The sequence below is a fragment of the Polypterus senegalus genome, chromosome 2 (genome assembly GCF_016835505.1).
Source record: "Polypterus senegalus isolate Bchr_013 chromosome 2, ASM1683550v1, whole genome shotgun sequence".
Classification (NCBI taxonomy): Eukaryota; Metazoa; Chordata; class Cladistia; order Polypteriformes; family Polypteridae; genus Polypterus; species Polypterus senegalus.
In genome coordinates this window covers 99904133-99921855 of record NC_053155.1, presented here as the reverse complement: position 1 = coordinate 99921855, position 17723 = coordinate 99904133, and the positions used below count along the sequence as shown (strand labels likewise).

The following is a 17723-nucleotide window of genomic DNA, read 5'->3' as shown; positions in this document are numbered from 1 at the left end:
AAAAACTAAGGATTGTTGTAGTCTGTGTTGCATAATTAGTTATTAACTAGCTGAACTGAGATAAAGTGAGATAGTGAGCAAACAGACGGCAAGAATGGGAAAAAGAGGCATTCCAATTGCAGAGGAAGACATGTACTGCAATATCAGCACTCATATTTAATATTTAATATTTAAGCACCAATCACCTACAAAAGCACAAAACACTGAATATATTGTGGAGTCTTTCTGTCAAAGTCAGCAGATACTAGATACACAGTAATAAAATGACAATGAAATCAGCTAGTTTTAAGTTGCTGTAATTTGATATTAATAAATTTAGATTTCCATGTAAACATTTACATGACATGATTCTTTATACGAAATGTTTACCAGATTTTTTGGATTTTAACATGCCTAGTCAATATTGTTACTGGTTCTTAAATTTCCACAAACCTAAGTCATTTATCTTCAGTACACATTTTATAGACAGTAGGCTGCTTTAAAAAGAATCAAATATTTAAAAAATGTATTGCTTAGTATGTCTCATGTGAACACACAGTATTTGCCAAATTATACAGTTACTTCTAATTTTTTCCCCTGAGTTTAGCCCCTGATTAAATGAAGGAATGGATCATGACTACTATGTCAACCATTGACAGTGATACACTACAAAGGGTCTGGGAGGGATTAGACTGCAGCATCGATGCTCTGCATGACACAAGTGATGCATTTTTGATCAAGATCACGAAAAAAAAACCCAAACTGTCAATGCTTCTTTACAGCTTAGTTTAGATGCCATGTTCATAGGGTACTTAGCTGCTGAAGAATACATTTTTGAGAGTGTTATAATTCTTTCTGAATCATTCTGTATACTAAAATTAAAACTTGCATTATATACAGTATTTAAGTCTTTACAATCCATTTCTTAGACAAGGGGCAATACATGGGAGACACATCCAATATGTAAAATGCAGGACATTTGATATATTTTGTCAAAGCTTGATCTGACAAAACAACATTCTACATTACAATAACAATGGCCTGTGAATTTAATAAACTTGATTATAGGCTTTGGCATTAGATATTTTTATTTTGTGCTTCAAGCAGATACATCTCCATTTAATGATTCAAGTAATCTAAATCTTCACATATTTAACATCACCTAATTTTCTAAACAATTACTCTATTAACTATTAAAACAGACATCAAATTCATAAAAATGTGAATTGAAAGTTAATGCTGAATATTTATTATCACAAAAAACAAACACAGGAAATACAGAGCCTTGTACACTACACATTTTCACAATTAAAAGTTCACATAAAGTACTGTACATTCAATTAAACTGACTCACAGTATTTTAAACATGAGGTGGCAAATTTAATACTGACGCAACAGGAACAAAGCACATCTGCTGTTACTAAGCTTGATGCTATTGTAATTTCCTAATAGATGAGGAGTTGTGATTAAATCACAGAGCTGTAAGTTCAAATCTGGCCCTTCACTCACTGAGTGCATCTGCTCCATTTCACTTACTGTATACTTTCTGTGACTACTATGTTGTACTCCAACAGTAAATGTTTAAGAAATGATACAGTGGAATGACTCTGTTAAACATATTCAGCTATTTCAAACTTTAGTCAAATAGGTTTTATTTTTAAATATGATATATTTTGTCATAATTAATAGAGCCAAACACAAACAAATGTGGTGTAGTTCCAAAATCATTTTTGTCATATCTGCAGTCAGTTGCTGGACTGTAATCAGAACCTGTCTCTGATATACATAGACTCCAAAGACATTCAAACTGCAATGTTCATAATGTTAGCTACAGACCTTTAATTTCATCAATTATTGGTGCCTGATGCGATAATGTACCAAATTATATTCATGGTAGGGGTGAAAAGTTCTAGTGTAACAGGAAAGCAAAACTTTTTTCTTCATCCACTTTTAAGATGTGGTTGTATTTCTACAATCAAAGTAGTCAAATTTTCATTTGTACTGAATCTATATCAGCAGCAATACAAGCTAAAACCTGTAATTCTACCTAGGTCAAAGCCAGGTAATTTAGAACTAATCAATTAGTATTCTGAATATATAAAATACACTATAAATTCATCATTCTTAGATGAATTAACTTGAATACACAAGAAAGTGAATGAATCTCACGCCCCCCCCAATATTTTCATTTCAATGTTGTAGTATATTTTTTACTCTACAAGCTCTTTAATGGGATAACTACATTAGTAAAAATGTAATAGGTTGTCAGTCTCTTGTTAAAACAAGCTGGCTGACATTCTTCCAAAAATATTGCCTATTCAAATTAAGCCCGCTTACTCAGATCTACCACCCCCCCCCATCCCTTCACAGTATTAATAATTTACAACTCAACTACTGTTTAACTTGATGTACCCTCCACAATCACACTTCTAACCCACCTTCCTTGAGAATAAATATGACAACTGTGACAAAGCAGTGAAAAAAGTATTTACAACATTACAGCATTCACCATTGTGCAAAATTTTGACAGAACATCTGTATGTATCATACTGAGACAGTTATTGAAGACTGACGATTCTTCTAACATTGCCATACAATTTTTAACATTTATTAATTTTTTACTTAGCATTTCTGCCTCCAGGGTCCTTGTTTTTTCCCCCCAAGTGTAAACATTCATCCCAGAAAATATTATGAAAAACAAAAATTATGTTCAAACCACATGCAGTGAACTCCTCACCTCTTTACTTGTGACGTGCTATTATAAGTAAACCTTCTAAGATGTAAAAAGGCTGCTGTTGTTATCCAAATTTCATTCCACAGTTATACATAGATGGTTTTGAAGGGACACTTTGCTAGACATCATCACTAGCTAAAATATAAAATACTACACTGCCCCATTTTTCCGGTTTTCCAAAGATCTCAATATCCAGTAGCCATTAGTCATTTACTTTCATTTTTCTTCTAGTATCTGTGTCCATGTTCTGTCTCATGCACAAATTGCTCAGGTACAAATCACACCAGATATAAACAAGGTTATATAACACTTTCACTTAAGATAATGTTACAGCAGACAAGGATCTTCATAATATGCTAAATATATTAGACACAACTACAGTTCACTGAACATATTTTTCAAAACACATTGAAATACAGAAGTACAACCATAAGTAAACCAGAGGATATATCAGAGGGATCATAAAACATACCTTACCCTGCCATTACCTGTTAGTCCTTACAGGCTTCAGAATCCCTGACAGGATATTAACATTGGCATTTAATTTAGTCATATGACTAAATAGACAAGAACTCTTTTATATAAATTAATGAACATTTCCACCAAAGCTGATCATATTTTAAAAAGCTAAAACCAAAAACATACTTGAAGTCTAAAATGTTGATCTGTTTTAGTACTGCTAGTATATCTGCTAGCAGATATAGAAAATAAATACTTTAACAAGAAGCACATTTGCAGATGGTACCCAGACATTAAATACTATTTGCAGCCTGCACATACAGCTTATTAACTGAGTCCAATTGCTACTGCAGCAACAATCATTTCCTACTGTATATGCAGCTGAATTTAAAAATGCCATTGTGCAGCAATATGATTTTTTAAAAGCAAGTCACAACACTCTGGCGAACTCTTCTTCCCCTTCCAGCCTTCAGCCCAGATCTTACTTTCTCAGAATTCCTCTTGTTTACAGACCTCAAAGATTCATGGAAAACATTTTAGAGTTAATGTTGCAGTTACAGAAGTGGTGAAGTAACTGTGAGTGTTGGATTCAGTCTACTACAGAAATAATATACAGTATACGATTGTTTCTCACTGATGCAAGGCTAGGGAAGTTAACAGAGATCATGTAGAAAAATGAACAGTACATTTAGTTATGTTATACTTAAATTCAAACAATGATACAATAAATGACTAGCTATACTGTAAAACTTTCTGGTTAACCCAAGTAACATGGGCAAAATATTCTCTAAAGTGGTGTTTCCCAGTCTGTGGGCTGCGGCCCAGCTAGTGGCATTGACGATTGTACTTGATTCATCTAACACTTTGGTAACAGTGTGGGGTCATTAAATACCTTTAACACCCCACTTTGATGATTGCCTTAATTCATCAAGTAGGAACACCCCATCACCCTCGCTCAAATGACCAAGCTAAATTCAGAGGTTGACCAATAAATGGACAGAGAACACGCTTGCATGTGAATAACTGGGCCATAACACCACAGAGGATGGGAAACACTGCTCTAAAAGAAACATCGTACAATTACTGTATACTGTATAGCAGGTAGGATAATGGATGGATGGATGTCATGTTATACCATCTACCCAATCAGTGACTGAGATCATTTTTTTTAAAGAATGAAAAATACAGAATAGCATATCAGAAGCCTGAGAAGTAAACTTTGTAAGGATTGCAGCTTTTGGCTATAATTTTGCTAAACTTGCTATTATCCCATATAGGGCCTTGGGGTGCAAACACATATATATGTGTTAGCAAACTGCAAGGCATTTAAAGCTGTGTTTGGCGATACTGGAAAATGGACAAACACAATGAGCAAACTGGGTCCACTTTAGAATACTTCTAAACTGGAAACCGAATAAAATGTTCACAGTTCTTATTATTATTTTAGAACAAGTTCACATGCACCGACAAAAAGATCACATAATAGAAAGAGAAGAGAGTACTGCACACTGAAAAGAAAACACTGGTCAAAATGTGGAGCTTTTCTTTTGTAAAACATTACAATATTCACAAAACTCGGTTGCAAATCGTTACACAATCCAAGTTCGATACCAGCATATCAGCTTGATTCCTTCACTTTATAGACTTTCAGGATGTTTATCCATATCTATTTATCTATACTCATGTCAGTCCCAAAGAAGATTGTAGAGCTCTGGTAAATTGTTTAAATTAAAAAAGAAGCACAGGTAAACAAAATGCTTGCCATTCCATGAAAAAAATTCTCAAGTTTTTTCTTATTATTAAAGCCTTGAAGTCTTTTGTACTGTTCTAGATTTTTTCATCGTTTGCTGCTCATCTTTTGCAGGATGGATTTTGTACTTTGCCTGAATTTTTGCTGCGTAAAATAGAATAAAATAGGGTCTAATACACTATTCATACTAGCAAAGGGCCTGGTGCATTTGTAGATAATGGAAAAGGTCTGCTTTACCCAACATGTTGTTTCGCCCATGGCCCAGATTACCAGATACATGGTTTTAGTCAAATGAAATGGAAAGAAACTAATTGCAAACACCACCACTACAATGATAACCATTCGAATGGCTTTGTCTTTTTTCTCACGCACAGCAGGTCCAATCATTTCGTTCTTTTGGCATAGAATTCGGGTCATGCAACAGTAACAGACAATGATTGCTAAAAACGGAATGAGGAATCCAATAAATGTCAATGCCATCCCATATGGAACATACTGTTTAGAACGCTGGGGTTCAGTGAGATCATAGCAGACAGTCCTGTTGCGCTGGATTCCTGTGGTAGCAAACTCAAAAGTGGGTGCACAAAGGACAAACACTATGATCCACACCAAGATGCAAATCATCCAAGCAAATTTCCTACCGCCCTTCTTGTGCCACATTGCCAGTGGATAGCAAATGCCAAGGTACCTCTGAAAGCTGATACATGTGAGGAACATAATGCTGCCATGGAGATTGCTGTAGAACTGAAAACGTACAAACTTGCACATGAAATCTCCAAAAGGCCAGTAATCATGCTGAGCGTAGTTGTAGATGAGAAGTGGCAGAGAGCAGACATAAAGAAAGTCTGCAATGGCCAAATTCAGCATATAGATGGTAGTGCGAGTTAATGCCTTCCTGGACTGCCATATCTGAAAGATGACAACTCCATTCAGTGGTAGCCCTAGCACAAGAACTACACTGTACACAGTGGGCAGAAGGATCTGCTTGAAGTCCTCATTGTAGGTGCAGGACATATCTGATGTTGATGGTGTGGTGAAATTTGACATAATGTGCTACAGGCTGCAAGTCTCCATTCTTCTTCACATCCTACAATGACAAGATAAATAATGATTACATTTCTGCTCTTTCAAACAGATTGCTTTAATATCTGCAATTTTTCTTTACTATTTACCTTGAGCTGTATATATGCACGTCTTAGTGGCAAAGTACTAGATATACTGGATAATAAATCATACAAAAGGATGACAAGTTTTTATTCATCACAAAAATGTAATACAACAAGTCCATGCTATCTGTATGGGCGGCACGGTGGCGCTGCTGCCTCGCAGTTAGGAGACCCGGGTTCACTTCCCAGGTCCTCCCTGCGTGGAGTTTGCATGTTCTCCCCGTGTCTGCGTGGGTTTCCTCCGGGCGCTCCGGTTTCCTCCCACAATCCAAAGACATGCTGGTTAGGTGGATTGGCGATTCTACATTGGCCCTAGTGTGTGCTTGGTGTGTGGGTGTGTTTGTGTGTGTCCTGCGGTGGGTTGGCACCCTGCCCAGGATTGGTTTCTGCCTTGTGCCCTGTGTTGGCTGGGATTGGCTCCAGCAGACCCCCGTGACCCTATTTGGATTCAACGGGTTAGAAAATGGATGGATGGATGGATGCTATCTGTATTCACCACTCCAACAGAGATGAAAGAAAGCATAACAGTCAAAGTTTCATTAGCATTGAATTCTAAGGTTAAAAAACACACACTTACATTAGTACTGAAAGCTAAGTTTAAAAAACACACACTCACAGAGGCTATATATCCATCTTTCTATTCCTGAAGTTACTGTTTCCATTGCAGTGTCTGAATATGGAGGAACTGTTCCTGGATGGGACACAAGAACACTGAAGAGCACACCCATGCATACACCCTTACTGTACCAATATATAGCTAATTTACAGTCACAAATGAACTTCTGCTCAGTTCTTTGGAACCTGTGAAAAAAATCAGGGTACTCCGAGTCAGCCCATACAGACACTTGGAGAACATACAAACTACAGAAACTTCAGACAGACAGCGACCAGGTCAATGACAAACTATTTTTCTGTCAGATTAATTAGTTCATTAAAGCAGATACTTCTCTCAGTTTCCACAGTTTTAAAATGCTAGTCTGAAAGGAAAAAAAAAAAAACTAGAATCCACCACACCTACAAAAAACAAAAAAAAATCTATTTTGGTAAAAGTACCTACTGAAAAAAACTGGAAAAACTGGACAGTATCTTCCAGTAGCTGAACAAGTAATTGTAGTTGGTTTTCTGAGAGACAATTCGGCAGTGTCACCATATTAGTTTACAACATTATCATGTACTGTTCTCAAAAACTACTGTACTTTGTATGTTATTGCTCTAAATTGTATTCTTATGTGCTTTGTAAAGTTTCTTATAGTGGTGTTCTAAGAGAAAGATGCCTTTTGAAATAAAGTTTGACTGTTCATATGTTAGAAGATACTTAATGGCAGCGTGATCTGCAATGTGAGAAAGTGTTTTGAATGAAAATCAACTCATAAGTGACATGCACGAAATTTTAGATTTAAAAAAGGCAAAGAGACAGAGACTGTGATTTTCTAAAGGCATGCAATACTGCACCTTCTAAAATACACAAATATGCATTAGATATTTGATGAATGCTTGTAAATAAACTCCAGAAAATTCTAATACACATCTAAAAGAATCAGTGTGACAAGCTACACATTGTTACTTTGCTACATTTAAAAACACACGGAACCTACAAGAATGCCATACAACTTTTTTTTTTTTTTTTACACATACACATTTATTTGTCATTTAAATGATGGTCAACAGTGTAACAACATGACGTGCAAATAAATTAAAAATAGAATTAAAATTTAAATTTAAGATTTAAAACACAAACAAGACAAGACATTGTGCAAAGACAAGACAAAGAAATAGCAGCAATACTGACATGTAGTTAGTAATATGAACATTGATGTAATGTATGGTATTTGCAATCTAGATACATAAATATAGTCAATAGTTATGTAATATAATAAATAAATAATAAATAATAAACAATGACAGGTCAGAATGTTTAACAGAAGGATATCAAGAGTGTCAAAATACTTAAAGGTCAGTATGAGATTTTCAGTTCTTTTTCTACATACACACTAGTTTTTGTAGGAAAGTGGCTTGCATGTATACAGTAAATGTTCTGTTTTTAGAGGTGGTTGAAGCAGTGTGGAAGATCCCAGGGGGCAGCATGGTGTAAATGAGTCTGACAGCTTGGGGGGTAAAAACTCTCCTGCAGCCTGGCAGATCTGGCTTTGATGCTGCAGTATCTTCTCTTGGATGGCAGAAGTGTGAAAAGTACATGAGAGGGGTGTAAGGGGTTCTGCACAATGCTGCAGGCATTGCGGACACTGCGTTTGTAAAATATGTCCTGTAGTGAAGGGAGAGGCACCCCAATAATATTCTCTGCTGTCTTCACTATCCTTTGCAGGAGCTTGCGGTCGGATATGTTGCAGTTGCCATACCAGACAGTGATGCAGCTGGTCAGAACACTCTCAATGATGCCTCTGTAGAACATGGTGAGGATGGAAGGGGGAAGACTTGCTCGCTTCTGCCGCCTCAGGAAGTGTAGTCTCTGCTGGGCTTTCTTGATTAGTGATGAGATGTTATATGTCCACGTAAGTTCAGTTATGTGCACACCAAGGAACTTGGTACTTCTAATAGTCTCCACATCTAAACCGTTGATGCTGAGTGGGATGAGGGCAGGATGTGATTTTTTGAAGTCCACGATTATCTCTTTTGTCTTGTCAACACTGAGAGATAGATTGTTGTCTTCACGCCATGCAGACAGTGGTTCCACCTCATCTCTGTATGCTGTTTCATCATCCCTGCTTATCAGTCCCAGCACCGTTGTATCATCTGCAAACTTGATGATGTGGTTGGTGTTGTGCGTGGCTGTGCAGTCATGAGTCAGCAGTGGACTAAGCACGCAGCCCGCCCTGTGGCGCTCCAGTGCTCAGTGTGATGTTGCTGGAGGTGCTGCAGCCCATCCGAACTGACTGGGGCCTCTCTGTCAAGAAGTCCAGGATCCAACTGCAGAGGCTGGTGTTCAGGCCCAACCTGCTCAGTTTTACAACTAGCTTTTCAGCGAAAATTGTGCTGAAGGTAGAGCTAAAGCCTATGAATAGCATCCTGACATACTGTATGTGTCTTTTTATCCAGATGTGTCAGGGGGAGGAAAAAGGGTTTAAAAATCTGTGACTCTGAAAATTAAGGCATATCACACATTTGCATGTAAAGCACAGTAAAAACAGTGTAATCTCTTATTATAAGAGCTAAAATCACCACGTTTATTCACATGAAATGTTGCAAGAGGCAGATTCAGCTGTCCTGCTAATGGCAAGTTAGAGTGTATACCTGTGTTTTAGCTTGAGTGCTTAAATCTTTTAATGCTACTCTGAAACTGCAGGATTGTGGGCGTTCTTGTAGGTGGCAGGAGCATTTCAGACTGCAACTTGTCCTTCGTTTCCTTAATGTGTAAAGACATAACTCCTTTTTTATGTGCTGCAAAGGCTGTGTGCCTTTTTCATTTTTCTTAAGCTTGAAGGACAAGACTCTCATTTTTTGCTTTGGACTAATATACTGTCACATCTTTCAGCTCATTTTCATTTAGTACATTGAGAAATTTAAAGTTTCCAGCCAAACGGGGGTCAGGTGGGGTTAGTTTTCTACTTGTGCAATACTAATTGCATGTGAAATAATTATAAGCTTAAATAACTTTCTTTTTTTTTATTTATTTCACTTCTAGCAGAAGCTGTGTAACTGAAATGTTCTGCATCTTTGATTATACACTAAAATGACAAGATCTCTTACAATAGTTAGTATTACACAGAAAATATCCTTCTTAAATTAGCAACAATTAAAATAGCAAACTGTGATAAGCTAAAAATAAAGAAAGAAAAAGGCTATAACAGGACTGCCATATACCCTTAACCAAATTAAAGATACAGTGAGTGAATTAAATATTAATCATTTTGACAGACAGGCACCTAATATTTCTTCTAATTTCCATCAGGTCTAATGCAAATGTAAGGAAAAAAGGTTTTCACACCATGGTTATCTCTAAAAGGATTCAGGTTGACAAACTACATAACATTATGTTTAGCTGGGATTTGTTTAAGAGAAGTACCATGTCTACAAAGAGTGAAATCCAATTAGAGTTCCCTACCAACATCACATTTTTAAAAATCGAGAATGTTAATGCTCTCTTAAAAAATATTTACACATTTGACAGCTTCCCCTAAAGAAATAGGATCTATATTTATTTTCATTGTTATTTTTTGTTTGTGGTTTTAAAGAATGTGTCATTGTCAAATGTAATGGAAATGTAGGCTGGTGTGTAAGACTCTTTGACAATGAGAAATCATTCTTCCAAATACACTTCCAATAAGAAGCCCTGAAGTCTTTTTAAGGTGTCTAATCTAAATAAAGATGGCTACCAGATTATAATAAATGAATGTACTATATAGAAATGACATAAGTTACAGGAATATATCAGTAAATAACACATTAATAGCTGACTACATAAAGGTCATCTAAAGATAAATCTCCCTGATTATGATCCTAAATATAAACAAATAGAGAAATACATAATATTCCCCTTGTAAAAAACATAAACCAGACTCAGTTCAGATATCACAAAGTGTTTGTATTTTTCACTTGATCATGGAAAATGAAAACAAAACAAATTTTAATACAATTAGCACTACCATTCAATAACTGGGACAGAGGAAGGATTTATTTAACAAATTAGTGGGATTTATTTAACTCAACATTTCTAGTATCAGCTATAATATTTCCAATTTAGATTGAGAAGAATTTGGTTTAATGCAAATGGTATGAGAAGCTACTACTTTAACTTTGAAGAATGTCAAGAATCTGGCTGAAGTCAGGGTTTTATCATTCATGTCTAAATGATAAAAAGAAAGTCAGCCATTAAAATTTCTGGTTTGGGGGGCCAACACTGTGCATAACATTGTGTCTAAATACTCCTAGGTCCACGAACTCTGGCTCCTTTTCCACAACTGATGTTACATTACATATCCTGAAAGCCAATTTCCATTGCCAAAGTTTAATATCCTTAGATCTGTTTCATTCTTGCCTGTCACCTAACTGGCACAGCATACAACCCTCATTGTCGCCTGGCAAGTGGTGAATGAACATAACATTCTACTTGACTTATTTGGGTGCAGCCTGACTATAGACAAAGAACGCAAAAGATGCCATTCTAGTGACAAGAGCATAATTAAAACAAATACTCATAATTTAGCATTTCTAACACATTACCACTATTTAAAGCCTGTAATTTATAAATAAAAATGTTTCATATTCAATCCAAGATTCTCTACCTACAAGCAACAAACAAGCAAAATATGATTGTACAGTATTACTTATTTAGTGTATTGTGTAAGATTAGTTTTCCTTTATACCTTTACCCAACTGAAGAACCCTTTGATTTTTTTTATTCCTTTCTCTAATAAAGTATATTACTGTATATGAATAGTTAGGGGTATTCAGAAACCATAATAAGAATAGTGGCACAGGGGTTAAGGACCTAGATTCTAATACTAAGATAGCTAAAGTCAATGTTAAATTTTCATATTCTCCTTGTGTTCATGTGTGTTTTGTCCTGATTTTACAAGTTTTCTCCCATATACATATTACCTTGGTTCGCAGATGTAAACAGATTCTTTCACCTTGTGTTGAATTCTTCCTCAAACAGAATGGGACAAGCACAAGTCACAATAGCCTTCCAAAAGTCTGAAAAAGCTTATTTGATGCAGTTCAATTTCTTAGAATGCGTCAAATAGATAAAGAAGATAGAACACCCCAATCCGCTATTCAGCACACATAAAATGGAGTTCAACAAAAGCTTTCCATCCACCAGACCCAATTCAGACACTGGGTAGAGTAACTATTACTGAAGGACTTTGATCATTTTAGTTCCATTTGAATCGCTCAAATGACAGATTTACTGACGTTTCAGTTTGTACAGGATTAGGTCAACATGGGGTCATTTTTCGGAACTTTTTAAATAAGGTAAAAGTCATAGTAATTTTTACTGACACGTGAATGCGCATTCAGTGAAGTTACTGGCATGTGTGATTTAGACCGGACTACATTTAGAACGGACCTCTGGTACTAACCACTTTACCTCCAACTACTGGTGTAAAACTGAGCCTATCCGAATAGGGCTAACCAAAAACTAAACTTGGTTAAAATGAAGGTTAAAAACAAACTGAAATATATTCTGTGAGCCATCAATATAAAAATGAAGAAAACTGACATAATGTGAGTGTGTTCATATTCAGGTCAGCTCTGCGTTTTTGGCCAAGCAATGAATTGAAACCTGTACGTGCAAAAGCGAAGAATAATGTGCATTTCTTCCTTTTCAAAAATGAATTTCAAGCCCTGGTAGCAGCTCTTGTCATGTACTATATGCTACTGTCTGTTTGAATTATGCTTATTCTTCCTAGGTCTGCATGGGTTTTTCCACATGGCAATACTACATTGGAGTTGTGTGAGGAGAGTTGTTGGTGTGTGCGTAAATGGACCCTATGATGGACTGGGACCCTATCCAAGGCTGTTCCATGCATAGCACCCAGTACTGCCAGAATTGGCTCTGGTCCTCTGCAACTGATTAACTGGGTTTGATAATGTTACTGTATGTTGTGTACACTAACACATTTTCTATATATATACATACACACACATAATATAGCAACAAAAACATTTGAATTATTTACTAAAAAAACATTAATATTGTACTTTCCATGAAATGTTTATATCATTTTAATAACTGCTGATTTATCCAGAAAAAAAAAACAAAAAACAAGAACAATTGCAGGTATTTAAGAGAAATATGCATTAAACAAAAAAACTGAACAAACCTAAAAATCACTTGTTTAAAAAAAAACACTTAGAACTATGATCCATTTTAGTAAAAAAACTCCAAAAAAACAGCCAATAATACTTATACAAAAATATGTTAAAATGAAACTCCACTTACTGCAACTGACATTCTCTTTTCAGAAATCTACCCTTTGCTTGACTCTTCTTCACGGCTTTGCTGTTGATTGCCATATTCTGAGTACTATATTGTACCTGTCTGATCTAGAAGAAACAATAATAATTTTACAGTTCAGACAAAGGTCACTTCCTTGTTTGGATGTTAAATTATCCTTGTCGGACAACCAACATGCATAAAAAAAACTGACATTTCCTTAAATCATCTCCTATTTCACAAATAACATATGTACACAATTTTGCAGATAACATAGTATCACGTAAAAATTAACATTCATGTTATGCAGATCAAGATCAGGTTTGCTCCTTACACGTTTTAGTATTTGCCCTGACCTTCGTGCAATGTTAAACTGTCATAAACGGCTGAAAAGAGTCCTGCAGTGACATAACACGCAGCTTATACTTTACTTTGTTACTGTATATGTGATTATATTTTAACTGTATCACTCACTGTAATGTTCTAGAAATGTTTTCAAATGACAGCAGTATTTGTCAGCTTTCTTCTTAAAATGTTAAGGACAAGTCGCCTATTTACTGAGAACTGCTGAATACTAAATAACCTCTTTTATGAAATCACCATTTACAGTAGGTTTATAATAACTGTGCATTTTGCTAACTTGTATTTTATTCTTTACAAGTATTCAATATTTTTAAGTTATAACAACTTATCATTGCTTACAAAGAAAAAAATCATTCTGAATTATAAGCTTACTGTTTTAAAAACCACCAATACATTCTAACAACATACTCTTCCACAATCACAACAAAACAGAATTTAATTCATTTTGTATGAGACCTGTATGCTGAGAAATAATCAATTGCTTGCAGAATAAAACTCAGCCAAAAGCAGAGAGGCTTCTTCAAAAAGACACTGTGATAATTCAGGCTCAAGTCCTCCTAGACTCTAATATGTGATTTATAGCTCTTGTGACAGCCCTGTACACTGAAGAGTCACGTCACACGGATTTGCAGTTAACTGTAGTTTTAAAATAACTGACACAAGTAGTAAGTGATGGGCGTGTAAGGTCTATTTTAAACTTCTACCAAAATCTCCCTCCAATCCACAACTCATATACAAACTGGCTAAAAAAAGGTTATGTGCTCAATATCCCTGTTGTTTAGCTCACAAAGGTATATAGTTTTTATGAATCTTGTGTTTTGCAGAGGACAAAAAGAAAACCCTTTAATAATCTACACAGTATAATTAACGCATACAAAATCCATCCATTCTAATATTAAAGTGTTAATATCATGGGACCTACTGTATTTACCAACTGGAAAACAAAAATATAAATATAAAAAAAAACTAAATAGCAAAGTTTACAGTTGCAGGAAAAGGAAAACAGCTGGTAAACTTCAAAGACAGGCTAGCAAATAAAATGGTGGCAGCAGACAACACACCTTTTATCATTTGAGGGAATAAAACAGCTTGTACTGAGCTGTAAACCCAATACAAATTTACATTACAAATAAAAGCATATAGTAAATCTATGCAATAGAGTACAATGATATATATTGAGCATGTATGCAGTGACAAATCCTAAATTGTATATGAAAAGGTCATTACAAAAAAGAAGCTTAGCCTTAATATATTTGTGTGTCTATATGTGAAGAATTGCTAATGTATATGTTAAACTTGTTCAACTGAAAAGCAATCCAAAGTCCTGCCTGATTCAGGTATTTCATGTAACCTGGTTTTCGATATATTACAATGCACAAATATAAACCAGCATAACCATGCTTTAGTAATAGAAGCTTTTATTATTTTTATGGGAATTTTTCAAAGGCTTAAGGTAATAAAATATTGTTTTCAATTACACTTTAAGATACTGTGTGAAACGTCAGCTAGGAGAAGAGAATATGCTTGGATTCAAAACATCCTATGATTTTTTTCCACTCTTAAAACTATAAATATTTGTTCAGTAGTCATTTGCATTTTACAAATGAGTATTTAGGTAATTTCCTAATAATGATTTTACATAACAAAAGCAAGTTCCTGGTCCAGCTTTTTGTTATTTTTTGTTATCTTTTGATGCCGTGAACACAAGACAAACACGTTCAGACCGTTTGACTTATATCTGCAGAAAGGCAATACATGGCTTTTAGTCTATTGGGGTAGTAAGTATGGTTTTTCTAAAACAGACAATCTCACATTTGTCCTATTTCTATGGTTGCCTTTAATCCTTAACTTTAGGACTTTCTCCATACGAGTTAAGATGGCCACTAGGATACCTGTTTCAAAGATGATACCCAAGCAATGCCTCATTCGCTAACCTTTGGCTATGAAATGTGACATAATTAAACTGTGCAAGCAAATCTTTGCTAACTTACTGTCTATGGTGCACTTTCACTAGCCCCTGGTTGCCCAGTTGGGGGCATATGGATCAGTGAAGGATGCAGTGTTTCTAGAACTTTAAGATATACTGTACTTTATAATAGCATAGTAAATCATCTAGTACTTACTGTATGTTCAGATCTCCTTTTTTCTCTTTTTATACATTTTGATACACTGATATTAATAGACATTGACCAGTAATTGTATTTTTGCTTCTGAATTTCTAGGAACTAAATGTCAATACAATAAAAGAACAGTTGCAGGACAGTAAGTGAAACAACAGAATACCGAACGTTAATCATTAGCAGCCAGAATGTAGAATTTAGTAGATAAACTGACGCTCCCATACATCACCAAGTCAAATACTCTATTATGGGAGGTCATTTGATATCTAATGGAAAAAGAAAGCCTACCATGGGCTTTTATTTTCGAGTGTTACGCAAATAAAAGATCCATTTCTACACATTTATTTCTTTAGAGCATTCTTATTTCTCTATAATTTTTCTCCTGCAATTTCTCAGTTAAAGTCAACAAATGGTTTCCGAAAAATTGGGCTACTGACATCTAAAATTACTGGATGTTATTTTCTCACTGTAGAATTGATCAAATCTTCCAGCCCAAAAGATCTTAGCTTGTCCACACTACGACTTTCTTCTATTCACTACCATTTCACTTGGTAACTAGGTTTTTATTTATGAAATCCAGGACTACCACATTTTATAAACTGCTGTATATACACACTGTGAATGTCAGTAATCAGCTGGCATGAAAAAGTTGGGTTGTTGCACCTTACTGGTTGCAGCAACAGAGCCAAACAAAACAAGATGCTACCCTATGAAGACCCTCTTCACCCGCACCATATTCCATTTAAAAAAAAAAAAAGAAACAAGACAAAAACATGGAGGTTGCAAAGAAAAGTGACACTGGATAAACAATAAGCAAAAGACATACAGAAGGAACATGCAAGAAAAAAATCCTTCAAGAAGACTCAGTAAATAACGACACAACAACAGCATCTAGCAATTTAAAGAAAAGATCGGTAAAAGCTGAAACCTTGTCTGTTGTACATCTGCTCTTTTACACTGTAATTTCTGCAAGTCACACGCCACCATGAACATGTTACAAACATTGGAGCGCCACCATGAACATGTTACAAACATTGGAGCCCCAGCATGCACAAGTCAACAGAATACACACACACACAAGCCTTAAAGTAGGCATGATTACAAAAATCACTGCACCAAAACTACAGCCAATAAAGGAGGCACAGATAAGTGCTCGCAGCATACTGGGAGTAACTAAAAAAAATTAAATAAAAGCACTGTGTAGAGGCTGACAGCTGTGAAACATCACAGTTATATACATCAACTTAGCATTTCATTCTTTACATTTCTTATGTTCCACTCTTTTTCTGTTTGTTTGTGTATGGAGGTACCAGATTTACTTCCATTTACGCAGTGTTGCTAAAGCTATAACTTAATGTAAGTAAAGGTGTACACTGTAATCAGGACAAGTTTTGTATTCAGGTAAACATAACCAGACAGAGAAATTATTCCCCCATAACACCCAAGAGTACAGAATCTACTGTACACAAGTCAACAATACTGAGTTAACAAATAAAGCCGTGTAGTGCATTTTATAACATGCCTCTGGCTAGTGTTGGCAGCCTTTGGTTAAATAAAGAAATTAAAAGATGAAACTAAATGAAAGCTATCAAGAGAAGTAAAGGAGAATGTAATGAGAAGTAAAACTACCCAAATTAGCACAGTAACTCTTAAACTACAAAGATAAATTTATCAGAATGAAAGTATAATTACCACATTTGGTGTTTTACTAGAACTGGTAGATTTCACAACTAAACTTTCCTTCCCCTTTTCTAACTAAATCAGTTCAACTTTGGTTCATTTAATATCAATAATGGATGTCGTTAGCACAGAAACATTTTGTTTTTTTTTTTTGAAAAAGAAAAAAAAAAACAAACTATTTACATATTTGAATGGTTCAGTACCCTCTCTGATATGGCATTCTGTATTTACAGCCCAGCACTAACTTAAGTTTCCAACAAACTAGTACTGAATATGTAGATGGATCTTCCTAGCCATGGAAATGCACCAGTGGCATTTACTGACCATTTAGGCTGTACAGTTTGTATCCTTAGTTGAAAGTGTTTACCACAGGTGATGCACTGAAACAGAAAAGAATTGAATCAAATAAAACAACTTAAAGCTCATTGCTATAAGCAGCAACAAGGCTGCCACAGATAGAAGACAAGTGCATCAGACTTCCTTAAGCACTAAAAAATGGCCTTTAGTTCTGTTAAGTTTTGACTTGATTGTATGGAATGTAATATGTTTTTAAATTCAATACAACAATCCAAAAAAA

At 35.3% G+C, this 17723-nt stretch overlaps 1 protein-coding gene across 3 annotated transcripts in view; it reads right to left on the bottom strand.

Moving 5' to 3' along the window:
• Positions 1-1049: 1049 nt before the first annotated feature.
• LOC120523194 (P2Y purinoceptor 3) overlaps positions 1050-17723 on the bottom strand; it is a 110947-nt gene continuing 94273 nt past the window's right edge. The window contains exons 1-3 of one of the 3 annotated variants that reach the window (XM_039744246.1): positions 13803-13884; positions 12990-13093; positions 1050-6009 (exon numbers count right to left, since the gene is read on the bottom strand). In XM_039744246.1, the coding sequence (XP_039600180.1) occupies positions 5010-5969 (960 nt within the window). In that variant the 5' untranslated portion in view covers positions 5970-6009; positions 12990-13093; positions 13803-13884 and the 3' untranslated portion in view covers positions 1050-5009. Of the gene's footprint in view, positions 6010-12989; positions 13094-13802; positions 13885-17723 lie in introns of those variants that run through there. The other 2 variants (XM_039744245.1, XM_039744248.1) reach the window with 2 other exon arrangements.